The 15,817-nt window shown below is 37.9% G+C and overlaps 1 protein-coding gene and 1 long non-coding RNA gene across 6 annotated transcripts in view; one reads left to right on the top strand and one right to left on the bottom strand.

The window, feature by feature from the left end:
• grm4 (glutamate receptor, metabotropic 4) overlaps window positions 1–15,817 on the bottom strand; it is a 95,190-nt gene that overhangs the window by 44,612 nt on the left and 34,761 nt on the right. For all 4 annotated transcript variants that reach the window (XM_027023131.3, XM_027023130.3, XM_027023132.3 and 1 more), the window contains one exon: window positions 13,405–14,250. In XM_027023131.3, the coding sequence (XP_026878932.1) occupies window positions 13,405–13,929 (525 nt within the window). In that variant the 5' untranslated portion in view covers window positions 13,930–14,250. The remainder of the gene's footprint in view (window positions 1–13,404; window positions 14,251–15,817) is intronic.
• Window positions 7,260–13,818, top strand: LOC145658720 (uncharacterized). 2 transcript variants are annotated; one of them, XR_014124519.1, is made up of 3 exons: window positions 7,260–7,353; window positions 13,414–13,561; window positions 13,717–13,818. It is a non-coding gene; the product is annotated as an uncharacterized LOC145658720 (long non-coding RNA). The 2 variants fall into 2 exon arrangements; XR_014124520.1 differs by lacking the exon at window positions 7,260–7,353 and adding an exon at window positions 11,633–11,890.

Below are 15,817 nucleotides of genomic sequence, written 5' to 3'. Positions count from 1 at the left end.
GGCTGTGCCCTTCAGAAACGTACGTAATTCGTCTCTGTAATCTGTATGTTTTAAGCCTTGAACATAGTTTTTTTTCATAATTACTGTGAACATGAAATTTGGTGCTTTGCTGCATACTAAAGTAGTTTAGATTAAAGATGAAAAGATGAATGAGACAAAAATGCAATGAGAATGTCGCTTTTTATTTCTGAGTATATCAGAAAAAGATATATTCAGAAATAATCAAAATAGAAGGAATAATAACATTTTTTATATAATCCCTTATAGTTTATGTGCAAAGAATGCTGGAACTAATACATTTAAATAAGAATAATGCATAAATCATTTTATGCTTCCACATCCCTAGCACAAAACAGTTACATAGGGCAGAATGTCTACAATGCAGGTTTCTGCCTTTGAAGCCACTAGGCATAAACAAACATGTAGACCATATTACAAAAAACTAGGAAAGAAAAGAAAAAAATACCAAACCATAGTAAAGAAATAAAAATAGAAATACAAATAAAAATAAAACAGATTTGCACTGGAACATCTTGTGTGTCTGCTAGAAAATGCATCCAGGCACACCATCTTTTGCATACAGCAGGACAGTGACCAAAAACATAGTAGGAGCCAATAGAGGGATGTGGGCAATAGACTATTTAAGGCTGACTAGCTTAAGGTCCCGACAGATGAAATCAGACACACATTTCTAAACTTCACTTACTACAAGGAATAGTTGAAAAACTGCAATAGCTGAAGCTAAACTTTTTGTTAATTATTTCAATATTTTCAACACACACACGCACACACACACACACACACATACACACACACACACTTTACATTTTTTTTAATATACATTTATGACAATTGTAATTGAGTACAATTTTGAGGACAATTTGAGGGCCTTGCACAGACACATGCACAGACTCTCTCTTTCTCTCTCTCGCTCTCTCTCTCTCTCTCTCTCTCACACACACACACACACACACACACACACACACACACACACACACACACACAGTAGGATAAAAAAGTGAGCGCACTATTAGGTACTTCATAATTTGACACTGGGACAGTTCTTTTGTACTCAGGAGAACAATTTGGCCTCAAACTGTTTCACTAGGCTCCTTTAACACTGTTACAAACAAAAAAAAAATTAAACAATTCCAACAGAAGGCTTAGTTAGTGACTCTCAAAGTTAACTGCAGAGAAAACAATGCATAGAGAACTATATTTCAAGATTGATGATAATTACAGTGTATGCATGTGTTATCAATATCCGTGGTGTCATTGAACCTGTAAAAAAATAAGGAGAGAGTTTTATACATGGATGCATACTAATACAGCTAATACAGCAAAATTGTTTATATTCTTTTCTAATTCCAAATCACCATACATATGGTGCATACTGCAGATAAAGCATTTCATTGTGTTGGTGCTAGTGATACAGTGTCTAGTGATACAGTAATATTGAAATAATAGGATTATACAAAATTATAGGCATAATCTGCTAGGTTAACGCCTGTTGACATTTTCACCAGGGTACATAAAATGCAATTGAACGTTCTACAATGGACACTGTTAGAGCCACTGCTTTTTCCCCTCTCTGACTGTAGTACCTTGCCTGGAGTAGTGACAGACAGGCAGAGACATCAGTGCAGAGACAGGTAATGTTTTATTGTGTCCATACCATTTTTGCATGTTATCAGGCCATTATTACTTTGTACTGGTGCACAGTAATGTTCGGAAATGAAAAAAGAGCCGCTCTCCTGTCAAGATCTATTCAGTTAATGAACACTTCCGCCTGAGTGAGCTCCTTTAAGAGCTACTCTAAATAAGAGCCATGGCACACAGGGACTTTCTCTGCTACTGGCTGACTCAACAGGTTGGGTTGTTTAGAACACACTACAAATGAGAAGGTGTCACTGCAGATAAAGATAGAGGATGGTATAATATTCCATCTTTTTTATCACAAAATATTTTGGGGAACATGACAGAATTACTTCAAGAGCTTGGTATGATAACTTTGTCCTTACTTGGTGGCTTTCACTGAAACATTGTGTAGTTATTAGGACAGAGCACTGACATGGGTCATTTGTCTCCAGAAAGATGTAAGAGAGGAAGTGTGTGAGGGTGACAGAGGGGGCCGTGAAACCACCCCTTAAACTAAACCAAATGATAACAGCCTTATGGTAAGCTTGACCCCTTTCACCCCCACCTGCCCTATTTGCTGACCTTCCAAGAAAACTCCAAAATAGTTTGGTGACTAAAGAGTCAGTCACACAAGCTAGAAAGAGCCTGAAACCAAATCTATGTTCACATTACAAAGCTTAAATGGCAACATTTTTAATGACTGAAGGAGCTGCAGATCAGATCGGAGCAAGTGTGAACACAATCTGACCTTTTCAAATCCAATTTATGCCACTTTTGTATATGGACCTAGATAACATACATATCTAATATGTAGCCATGTGACCACAATGAGAACTCTCAGATTGGAGATCATGGGGTTTTGTTTGTTCACACTTCACAACATGTCACTGTCATCACCATTTCAGCTGCCTTCTCATGCATCTCACAGCGAAAAAAAAGGCTAGCAATAGCGGTGAAAATAACAACAACTAGCAAAAGCTATGAATATAGCATTTTGCTTCTCCTTGCCCTACTCATAAATAGCTGACAAGCTGTAAGCCAACCAGAGCAAATAATCTATGTACAGATTGTTTTCCTACAAACTTGTACTGCTAGTTTGTTTTTTTGTTTTTTTTGTTTTTTGTCTGTTTGTTTGGGGTTTTTTTTTGCTACTGCTATGGCAGATTGCAAATGCATGTTGGTTATTCATGTGATGTTATTGATTTTGAAAATGTGTGCATGGCAGTTTTTTTATGCAAGTCCTTTTACACTAATGACTGAGTCACTTACAGACATGAATGTGTAAATCGTCATATCAGAAAGATGTGATCTGGGGAAAAAATCAGAATGAAACAATAAGGCCTAAAAGTGTGCTCTCTAATGGACAAGAAAAAAGACTATAAGTAGTTCCTTATTTCAGTGAACTACTATGTGGGATAGAAACTGTCACAACAACTTGTATTTGTAACTTTGCCTTACCCCAAAAGTCCAGTGTCATAGAAAAGCTGTTGACCAACAGACAATAGGACACAGAATCTGATTTATGATGTTACGTTGAAGACTATAGGAGTCACATACAGACAGTGGAATAACAGATCACATAGGTTATTCATCAGTGCCAAAGCACAGAAAAAACGAAACGCTATCATAAGGCAGCAGATTGCTGCTAGCGCACTTGCCATCGAACACACTTGACAGTGTAAACAGATTTGTCGGCCAGCTTGGCTATCACCTCTCAACTAATGGGTTTGAAGAGGAATGGGCATGCGGCACTGATATTGAGCAGGAGTGTTAATCTTGATTCAGCTGTCATTTCCCCAATGAGGTGTTAAATCAATACAGATATGGTGCTCCAGTCCTACACTTCACTTCTCAGGATCAAGTAGAAGAAGAAAGTCAGGACATTAATGAGGAGCGTGTAAGCCATTTGTATGGTCTCTTCAAGTGAAGACAAATTCATCAGGCTTTTTATTCAATCAGCCAAATCATGGGGGTTGTCGGAGGCAAATTGCATCACCCCACCCCACAAATAAAGGTGCACAATCCCCTCTACTGAACTGAAGCAATACTACAGAGGAACAGCCAGTAGTACCCAGCGAGGCCCTTTTACTTTCACAAATGTATCATGGCAAGCTGACATTTATATGTAATAACAATAACCAGCATTCCTTTTAAAGGATCCAATAAGACCGCACCTTGGCTGAAAAAAGGGGTTGCTTCCTGAAGATGAGTCTCAGAAATGCTATGAATCTGTGGGAAAATAAGATGAGGTTTTAAGATGAATTTGCTTGAGGATAAATTTGCTTTGACTTTATTTAAGAGAGTTTGAAGAGATGTTTTAGCTCTATGAAAATGGATTGCATTTTAAGTCCATTTACAGAAAAAAGCTGGTAGCAATTTACTACTTTACTATGTGTCTTTGCATATATAAGTTTGATGGACCATTATTGATGCCAAAGCATTTATGAAAACTAGCTAAAGAATATCATTTGTGTAGCTCCAAGTTACATTATAATGGAATAGAATTTAAAATCCACCACATCAGAAATAATATTGAATGTCATTTATTGTAAGTATCATTATGGAAAGCAATTAACCTATGTTTTATTACCAGACCCAACTTCCAGTTATCTTTTTACTGATGTTTCTTTATAGGTTCCTTTACCACAGTGATCCTTTAGAGTTACAAAGAAGAACGTTTTCATGCTAAAGTTGTTCAGAGTCTTCTCCTGCTTTTAGGAATGGCATGACCCAAAAAGAAATTCAATCCAGATGAGTGAATCATCCAGTCCAAAAGGCAAACTATGAAAATGAGGCTGTCAGAGACATAATATAGAGATAAATGCTAAAGCTTTTGAAGTGCAGTGAATTACAACAAACAGAACCATGAAGAACACTTTGAGCAATTAGTACTTTGATTTGCTACCTTGAATGAAAATCAAAGCTTTATGTGTATGACATCCTACATGTGGGCATTTCCATACAAGCAAGTTCAATCACACCAATAACTGTGAGTGCAGTGTTTTTATTATAGTTGATAACATACAATGCTGTGCTGCTATTTATGATTTTATGATTCGATTTTAAATTGCAGACTGATTTGAATTTTCTCTTTTTAAGCATGTTTGTAAGATTATCCAAAGGCAAAAGATCGAGAAATATCAACACAAAGTTTTTGTTTATGTAATTTGAAGACCGAGAACAGCTTCTTTTTATGACACTTCTGAAAATTCCATTATCTTGGATTTCACACTATGCACTAACAATCTGCCTCCATGAGCTGTTATCCTACATGTACACTACATGGCACCATTTCAAAAGAAGGAAAAGGACTGTGAAGAAGAAGAAAAAAAAAACACTTTCTCAGCTGTGGGGGAATTGACCACTACACCTAGCTGCAAAGTTGTGATGTATGTCAGAACTAATTTGAGTCTAGAGGAGCAAAGTCACCGCTGGACTCCATAAGAGTATCAGAGCAAACACTCGCATAAACTTAATTGAGCTCTCGTCCCATGAACCATTTTGCAAAGCACCAGGTCCTTATTTGGATGCTTTTCTGAGCAGTTCATTCAAACTATCAAATTATTTCACAGCAGATTTGTTTTAGTCTACACAAACAGACCAATTATTGAGGTGGTCACAATAGAATCTTTCAAAGTGGTTTCACCAGTGGTTTCAATTTACAAATTTTACAAAGGGCAGTGGTAGCTTACAAGTGGCAGTTTACAAAGGGTAGTGGTAGCTCAGTGGTTAAGGTACTTAACTTGGAAGGTTGATGGATTAAGCCCCACAACTGCCAAGTTGCCTCTGGTGGGCCCCTGAGCAAGGCCCTTAACCCGCACTTACTCAAGTTGTACAAAATCATGATAGTAAGTCTCTTTGGATAAAAGTGTCAGGTAAATGTAAATTTTGCCAATTGAAAGCTTGCCTTCCATAATGTGTAACAATGTAGGATCCCAATTGGCTGATATAACTGGGAAGCTATGCCATAATCTCCCATATTTATATAAGACCGAATCATACTGACTCAGTCATATCTTAACGCAGGCAGTTGTTAGCATTATACTCAGATGTTTGCATCAGTAATCAAATAAGTAAGTATTCTACATTTGTGCCAAGTGAAAAAGCCTCATCACTCATAATGGGAAAACAAAGAATCCCTTCAGTTTAAGGTTCATAACATGGGAGAATAATTATATTTCTTTTCATATTAGTCCTAATATAACAATTTATTCACCAAATCATTACATGATTGCATGAAGTCTTTAAGACCAAAATCTTTAAATATCAAATCCCTGTTTCAAGGATCATTAACTGTTCATTTGAACAAAAACAATTTTATTCTGTATTGAAAACAAAATGACCAGTGCTACACTGAAATCTGTATCCATTTAGGCGCCTAAGGTTTCATGTGATGTCTGTTCTTTATGATCTGCTTACAGCATTCGTGCTGGTTTTCAGAAAGCTGCTGCACTTGGCTAAGCTTGCAAGAGGCTTTTGCTGTATTCTGGGTATAGTGAGTAAGACACCTCATAATAACTGCTGAAAAACACATTGGTCCACGTTCATTGTTGGTACCTTCTCAATCCACCCCATAATTGGACTTCTGTGTGTGTGTGTGAGTGTGTGTGTGTGTGTGTGTGTGTGTGTCTATATATATATATATATATATATATATATATATATATATATATATATATATATATATATATATATATATACATATATATATATACATATACATATATATATACATATATATATATATATATATGTGTATATATATATATATATATATATATATATATATATATATATATATATATATATATATATATATATATATATATATACAAGATTAAAACATAATTGCATGTGATTAACACAGAATTGTAAACAGTTACATTAGTCTGTCTATATAAAAATAGCTTTGAGGGTGGTGTCAAGATATGGGTGTCAATTGACGAAAGATCTAAATCCTGTTGATCTGAACCATCCAATGATCTGACATTTCATATGACTGAACCCAGCATGATGTATGCGTCCGCTTCTACGGCACCAATGACACTATGATGAATAAATAATTAAAACAACAAGTCTCAGTCTTTTGAGCCTTGGGGGAACAACACAAGCAAAGAATACAGCATTATAATGAAACTATATACACCAAGTGTCCTACTTTAAATCATTTGATTTTTCAATAATGTGCTACAATATTTCAATGGATTTTAACACGCAAACACAATTTGCGACACCCCTTTTATACTCTACTGGGTTCAGTGTCAATATCTGCTCCATTTATGCAGAAGGAGTGAGTGAGTTTACAGTTTTAAGAAATCTTCAGAGAATTCTGGGAGATCTGTGGAAGAAACTTTACCAGAGTCTGCAAATGAGCATACTCCAATGGTTGGGTAAGAAGAAGGGCAGGCAAAGAGATGTCAGCTTCACTCCTAAATAAAATGAACTGAACCTTCTCTTCACGTGTCAGTGTGTCCTTGCACAGAATACACCACAGAGCAGTGTGATGAGTGAGACGGGAACAAAAGAACGCTGCAGAGGAATTTGCCAGTGATGTCAGTCAGTGATGTCATGCAGTGATCAACACACTACCCCTACTCTACAAACCATCTGACTGCGTTGACATTCCAGTACTGCCTTTTAGGATGCAGGAATGTATTTAAATAATCTTCAAGAAAAGTTACATTTACTGTGGGGTTTTTTTTTCTCTTCCACTTGGTGAGTTTCTTTTTTTCTTCTTGATCTTTACTTGGCAAGTATTTTTTGCAGATTGAAAAATAGTTGTGGGAGCAGTTGTGGGGGAAAGCATGTAATTATCTGTATAATTGCAATCAGTTGGCAAAATTAAATTATACTAAATTGTTTGGTGGAAAAATGTAATTGTGATCAGTCACCCAGCCACAACCCACAGAGGTCTGTGCTCACTAACCCATATAGGGTATAATTCTTTTGATGAGTGCAAAGTCAATTTTATTTCTTGATTAACACACAATGCCATGTTCAGTTTCATACTGGGATTTGTGTGAAAAAATCCAGTGCCAGAGAAAATTGTTCTGATCAATTGTAAGTTTCAATGTATGCACATTTAAACAATTGCCTTTCTTCTGGGCAAATTAATTGATCTATTCCAAATGTCAAGCAAGCATACACATATAGTTTAGTGAAATCTAGAACATATCCGGTCAGTCATATTAACATGAAGCATAAACATTTGTAAAGAGGCAAGGAAATTTGTTCTGTGTGAATGTACTATTTTAAAGCAACTGTATGTTCTTTTGTAATTCATATATTAAATTATCATATTCTGTGTGGGAGGGATAAATACATTATACATTACAGTACATTAGACTAGTGGCAGCTATTACAAAAAACTAATACCATCTTTCTAATGTGAATCTTCAGAGGTCCACATTTCAGGAAAATTGACACTGATAAATTGTCATGGTTTGTGAAACCAGTCACTGACCAATCAGAAGAAAATGTATCCTAGAATAAATATTTATGCTGGAAGTGCTAACTGTTCATTTTGAAGAACCCGTGAGCAGGCTTTCAAATATGGTGAATGATCTCTATAGCCCGTATGCTTTGATGCTCCCTTTTTTTTCTCTTTTTTTGCTGATGTTTGCTCTCTGACCCCCTTGACTAACTGTAGTCTACCAAAGCTTGAAAGAGCCATAGAGCAACCACTCTGTATGTCCGTCCTGACTCGGGTCCTAAAGGGTCCAAGGCCAGAGCCAGCAATGTTGCTGTTGCATGCCCACTCAAAGTGTAACATGTGCACCCAGCTGTGAAAGCTTCTTCTCCTCCCAGTGGACTACTTCAGGAGTTAAGAGCACTTGAAGCAGACTGCCCATGCCATGATGTCTCTCATAACCATACAAATAATAGAGGTCAGCTGTGCTGCCAAACTGCTTATGTGGCAAAAAGAAAAAAGAAAAAGAAGGATTCTATGTCTACAAGACAGATTCTGAATATTCCATAGGACTGCAGACTGACACCAATTCAGAGTTGACCAGAAATACAGAAAAATAAAAATATCATTATTTGAATACATGCACTAGATTTGACTTGACAAGAATTTACTTTTAGGTTTGGAAACTTAAAATGCTTTTTATTGTTATTGTCTTTGTGTTGTTTTCTTAGCAAAAAGAAATGGAATTGCAGAAGAATGCCTATAGTCAGGGCTCATGGCGTACACATAAACACGGCAAAATGGAAGTGCTACAAAAGGAATACTAAGGAATACTACCACGAATAAACTCCATAATCAATATTACCCTTGAAAATGAGGGCTGCCATCCTTTATTTATGAAATGTCATATACAGGGTAGCTCTGTGATTTATCACTTGCTCCCAAGCCATCCACGCTGGGAGGTATATGCATTACAGCACTATTGATGGCATGCCAGGGCATAAGAACACTACAGGCAGTTTTCATTATTTCTAAGGAAGAGGAGTTGGTTTTTGACATGACACTGCCAGCAAAAAGGATACGAGTGCAGCATTTTAATTATCACATTATGCGGCGTTAAATATTCCACAGATCTGAGATTTGGATCCCTTCCGTGAACAGTAGCAGAAATTTTGTGGGCAGGCCCCGCGTGGGCTTGCATTCCAGTACCACATAAAGAGGCAATGTGGAGGAGGACATGGCTGTAAACTTTATTAGCACTTTAAGTTTGACTGAAGGCCTCTGCCAGATGAGATGAATAATGGAGGCATCGCACCATGCCTCTTCCCCAAAATATATTAGCCTTCCCCCAGCAGCCACTCACTGTGGTTAGGATTTCTGATGAGTTCAACACACAGAAGCAGGATAGCTGCAGTTTGGTGGCCCCCAGCTGCTCTTATGTAATACTGATGTGAAATATTAATCAGGAAAAGCCCCAGACGCCTGTCCGCACACAGTTAGGTGCTGAGCAGCCAGGTTTTCTTTAACCTCCTCAGCAGCCTGCAGGTGCCAGCCCTCCCACGGTGGTGCATGTATGTATGTGTGTTTGTGTGTGTGTCTACATGTTTATATGAGTGTGACCAGACCTTCTGCTGGCACGCATTAGTTTCTATTCTCTGAGACGTATCTTCTTCCATATTTGCACGAAGCAATAGCTGAGTCTGATGAAGCTGTATTAAACTCACTCAGACTGTCTGGAAGTGAAGTGCATTCTGCTGATCTGCAAATCCACCGTCTGTCCTCAGCAAACAGAGTGTTGTTCTTTAAATGGATGCAGTGAGACACCAGCACTTTTTACAGCTTTAGTGTTTAATCCATACAAAAGCTGGAGCCTTTAACAAAGACCTTTAGCCTAATGGTCTATAGGACGTTTCAATCAAACAAGTACACAATTAATACCAACCCCCTCCTTGTATATTCCTTGATGTGGAGTGGCTGGGTGAGGGCTGAAGCTATTCTCTAAGTGGATTGTAAAAGTGGTACATTAACTCCAACTATGCAATGGCAGAACTGTTCCAGGCCTCAGTAACAAAAGCCCTGTAAAGGGAGGAGAGTGTTTGGGAACCATAACAAAGGGATGAGTGGCATGGAGATGATTAGGAAACAGTATTGTTGGTGGAAGAGCTGAGATATTTATATTCAGTCATGTTCAGTCATACGCAATGGTAGGAACAGCACTCAAGTCCTTGACCTGGGTGAAGTGGAGATATAAGGTTATGTCTACCCAAATATTCCCTTCTAATGGTGGCAAAGCAGGAATGGGCAATCTTGTCCGTAAAGGACCAGTGTAGCTTCAGGTTTCCATTGCAACCAAGCAGGAGTATACCCAGTTCCACTCAGTAAATCAGATGGGCTTAGTCTTCAAACAAGTGATTAGTTGTTTTGTGCTCCTGCAAGGACCAAAAAGCTGCAGCCTCACCAGTCCTTTGCAACCGAGATTGCCCACTCCTGGATTACAGTGAACAGCTAGAAGAGTAGTACAGATTTGAAGGATTATTATCATATATGTGAGCTGTCACACAGGTATATTCTTAAAAAAAATGTATTATCCCATAAGTTGATTTTTTAAAGTATTGCCTGTCATAATCCACACAAAATACATACTTTTACTTAATGTCAAATTGTGTCAATCATTGTCTTATATAGTGGAATCACTGATGTTATATTATTTTATTTGAGCCTACTCTCTGCAGGAGTTCATTTAATACTGGTTATTTTACTTTGCAGATTTGAGATGACCTCTCAAAATGAGGTGACTGAAAAGATTCTGTACTAAAATGGAAAAGACATATAGACTGTGAGGTGAATTAAATTAATGGGATTACATTTTCTGATCAACATTGCTGTTGCACACAGGTTTTATCAGAAAATGTAATTGTATGCACGAGGTCTGTCAGACCAGCTACTGCAATTGCTGGTTAGTAGCTATGCCTAAGGTAAAAGCTAACTACAGCAGGTCACAAAATATATAAGCACCATGTTTTTTCATGCACAACAGATTTGCATTTGGTTAATTCTTCTGAGTTTGTCTCATGCCATAACTAAATACATTTTAGAAGACACTGGAGTAAAAGTAGATTTTGTTTTAGAATGTGGTGGGGTAGAATCTGGCTAACAAACCAAAGACAACTTGAATGAAGTGCATGATGTGTGTTTTAAGAAGGTTTACAATTGTAAGAAAGTAGATGTCCTCTCTTGCTTCCCAAAACTGGTATATAAACAGCAAAATCCTCTAACTTCAATGCTGTACATGCTGTGGGTGTTCATTCAATACTGTAGGTGTTCACACAACCCTGAAGGTGTTCACTCAACCCTGCAGGTGTTCATGAAATCCAATACATATTTATTTAACACTAGTGAGTTTGCAGTGTAGGAGCAAATATTCTTTCAAAGAGAAGAGATGCTCAATTCTTAGATGGACTCCAAGGTCAAATAAAGACCAACTGGATGAGCTATAAAACATGTAAAAGCCACAATCCCTCCAGGGATAGATAAACCGAAAGGTCATTTCAAGTAGTGTGGTGGATATATGTTCAAAGTGGGTGTGTGCGTGTGTTTGTGTGTATTGTATGTGTATCAAATGCACCCCTGATCCCGGTTGCTGCTCTTGTCCCCTCTCCCTGCGTTCCATCAGCAATGTTAGTGCTTTAGCTGCAAGCTTTGAATGTGCTTATCACAGCAGCATTTGTGCCCGGGGCCTGTCATCATGGCCACAATGCCGCCCTGTTCCCTCCTGCCGGGGCTCTGTCTTTGATCGCACCTCTCACGCTGATGAACAGTACTGCGTAGCTGGCATTTTGCTGGGTAAATATTCACTTAATATTGAGCAGTTTCTCCAGGTAGACTGGGCTGAGGGGTGGGCACTAACTACAGGCCAACAGGAGATAAAATTCCCAGCTGAGAATAAATTCTTCTATTATTTATACACCTGTACTTTGAACAGATGCAATTCTGATCCTCGATTGCCAAAAGAATTTGGTTATGTAACCAAGTAGTGGATGCTAAAAATGTTAACGGAATCTCTGATCCTTTTTGGGGGAAGGAAGGCTTTGCAGCAGTGAACTAGGTAACAGTAAAGGAAATAAGTTTTTCAATGATTTCAAATATATCCTGGAAGGAAAAATGTATAACTTAATGTGTTATCAGCTTATTGTCTCTACATCAATTAGTTTATGACATCAATGAAGGTTTGCGTTCATGAGTAGCATAACAAATAAGCATTCAGCCTATCATCATAGGTTTGCTGCTTTGAGCATTGTCACAGTCGACTGTGATCTGGAGTCCAAAAGAGCAAAACTGGTGCTGATAGTGACATTAGCCCACTGTGGATATCTGTATGCTCGCTTGCACTTGCTGATGAGGGCAGGTAGCACTTTCCTCCAAGTGCTTTCAGCTGCCCTGGGTCACAGTATGGGCAGCAGCTTGAAAAGATGTGGTACTTGGTTTCATGTGTCTTGGAGGATGCATGTGCTCACTGTACCCTCCACGATTGTTAAGTTGTTGTATGACAGGGGAAAGCTAGCTAGTTGGAGGGTGGGAGAAAAACAAACAAAAAATGAAGCTTCAGTGAAGTTTACTCTAGAGAAGAAGGGATTGAACCAAATCTCCAAATTAGAATCAATGGCACACTAATATTCCTCTTTTCACTAGACCACATCATTTTACAGCTTGAAGCCTCTTTTTAAATATTATGTATACACGGTCAAGTCAAAAAGAAATGCTTTATCTAAAGCACCTGGGTTTTAGTATATGATGTTTTGTTCACACTCCATTTTGTCATCTCTGTCTGTTTTTGTGCAATGGCTGAATCCACTGTTCATTTGCATATTCATATTTTTCCCCTCAAGTGTTCATCAAAAGTGTGCTGTTTAACATTCATCAGACTGAAATATTACCCTTCATAACAAAAAGCACATATGTCAGGAAAACGCTGGATCTTTGGAAATGAAAAGCCACTTGCTAATTCAAAAGTCTCTGAGTGAGTAGGTATCAGAAATGTATTAAAATGTACATGAAATCATGTGGAGAAACGAAAAGGATGAATAATTATTAAGAGGATACCCATGCTTATATTGAATTTTCACAGAAATGAAACAGCAGCATGTTAATTCTGTTAATCAAACAGTAAGCTGTATTCTGTTAATAATTCTATTACCTGTATAACTATATATGTTTTGGCAGTCCAGCCTGGCTGATGTATAGAAAGTAATCATTAATTAGAATGCAAAGGGTACCTTAGGTAAGTCCAGTCTGCCTGGCACCTAAGTGATCAGCTCAGTTCAAGAAAACGCACGGCAAGACCTCACTGTGGTGCTTACCTTAAACAGGCGCAGAATGTTGGCCACCATGATGGAAACAGAGCTGGAGGAAGCGCCAATCACCCCCACAACTCTCTCCGGCTTGGTAATGACAGGAGACCCCCCACCCTGACACTTCACATCCGTGGCATCTTTTTCTATGAGCGCTTGGACGAAGGTGAGGGACTGTTCCAGAGCATGTGTGTCCCTGGAGCAGGTGTCCAGAATACGCGCCCCCAGTGTGATGTTGGGCAGCAGCTCGTGGTCGTTGTTTATGCGGTCCAGAGCGAAAAGCATGGCCTCCAGCCGGTGAATGCCCTTCTCCTTCTTCAGCTCCCCACAGGGCTTTCCATTGTGGCCCCTTGCATGGACCGGGAACAGGCCTCCCAGGGAGATGTCTCCATCGATGCGGATAGAGTTTAGATGAGTATGCCCTGGGCCTTTGGGTCTTGCTGCCATTGTGACAAGAAAGAGACTGGGAAGAACCAACAAGCACAAACCCAAGTTGATGGTCTGCCCACCTACTGTCACTAAGGAAGAAGACATTTCAACAGTCCAGTTTTTAACTCAAGTCTGTGTTAGGGAAGTTTTTTGGTTGATTTGAAGGTGATTATTACAATGGTTGTTACTGGTAACAATGTCTTTTAAGGTCCATGTTTTATACTAATCAATTTGTGGGTATGTATAGGCACCTGTTGTACCACACCTATCCCTTTCCATCCAAGAAGACAGCTCTTATGTGAGATTAAAGGTTAAAGATTAATCATAAATCAATTATTCTTCTGTGCCACAGGCGTTTCAAATTTTCATCCAGAAGAGATGATCAGAGATCTCTGTTTCTGAGGCTTTTCCCACCAGAGTTACTTCCTAGAAAGGAAAAAAAGAAAGAGAAAGATAGTGACAAACAACTAAAAAGGGAAAGAGCATGTATATGTACCGATATGGTTGTATGGGCGATTTTTCTTCTTCTCCCTAGTGTTTGTTCACAGCACATCACTGAAAAATGTTGTGTGTGTGTGTGTGTGTGTTTGTGTGTGCATGTGTGTTTATATATATATATATATATATATATATATATATATATATATATATATATATATATATATATATATATATATATATATTTCTCTCACATATCCCCTCTTTTCCCTCCCTTCCTGCACATCTTGAATTTGAAAGGTTGCTATGGGCTCCCAAGGTCAGGAGGAATGAAGTGTAGCTCCCACATGTCTCTCTTCAACATTCTGAATGAAGGAGCTGCATTCTGATGAGCGTCTGCTGCACTTTGGGATGGCATTTCATGTATTACAGAGCATTTTCATTCTTCGCAAATTATTACCAGCCAATCTTTGAGAAAGAAAATGAAAGAAAATGATAGAGAATGAAGCTCTTCAACTTTAGATAAGGACTTTATTTTATCTACAAGTTTATAAGTTTATATCAACCTGTCAAAACAGCTCTAAATTATTTAGTTATATTTAATATTATAATAATATTCAATATGTGCTTGTCCTACCTTAATAGATAAAAGAGCCAAGCAAATGTTAAATCTTAATACATATACAGATGCTGTATTGGCACAAATAATTAAATATCATAAGGCATAATCTAAATGTTGAAAGAGCTGTAGCAAGGCAAAGATGAAATGCTAATGGAACAGACTGATGAAAAAGAAATGACGACTCAAAAATGTATGCACAAAAATCAATAGGCATCTTACAAGCAAAAGTAAATGTAGTAAAATGATTTAAGGTCCAAGGTGAACAGGGGAGTGAAAGGGAAGAAAGGAAAAGTCAAGCTTAACATCTATTTTGGTTTATTCTTGCTTGAAAGGATTGACAAAGTATTGCCAGTCCATCAAAAAGATGGGGGACAAAACAACAGTAGAAAAAACTAGAGCAAGCTTCATACCAACTTTTCTAAACTTTAAAGGTGCCAGTGTAAAGTAGTTGTGAGACTATCAATGGGTGAAAACAGATGGAAGAGAAATAAGTGAGCTACTGTGGTAAAATTGATTGTTATTTATTCAGCTGCAAGGGCTTTTACTCATATCATGGAATGAATGGGAATTTCATCATTTAAAGGTCCAATATACTAAAGTCATAAATGTCAAAATAAAATACAAGCACACTAAATTGCACTACATTCCCATTCCACCTTAAACATCAAATTCAAGGACCTTCCAGTTCTCATGTCACACAAAATACGAACATTCAAACATCTCTCTCTCTCTCTCTCTCTCTCTGAAAAAAACCCATGGAAAATTGCACCAGTAACATTCTCACTGGAATTGTTCATTTATGCTACACATCTACCAATCCTATAGCCAAACCTCAGCTATCCACTTCATGGATAGAATACAAAGATACTCTAAAAAAAGGGGAGAAATTCATTTGTAATAATTTCTCAGAATATCCTTTAAAACATTTAATAT

The sequence above is a fragment of the Electrophorus electricus genome, chromosome 7 (assembly GCF_041902795.1).
Source record: "Electrophorus electricus isolate QZ-2024a chromosome 7, ASM4190279v1, whole genome shotgun sequence".
In the NCBI taxonomy this organism is placed as follows: Eukaryota; Metazoa; Chordata; class Actinopteri; order Gymnotiformes; family Gymnotidae; genus Electrophorus; species Electrophorus electricus.
The sequence above is the reverse complement of the archived record's forward strand: the minus strand, read 5'-3'. Positions and strand labels throughout refer to the sequence as shown.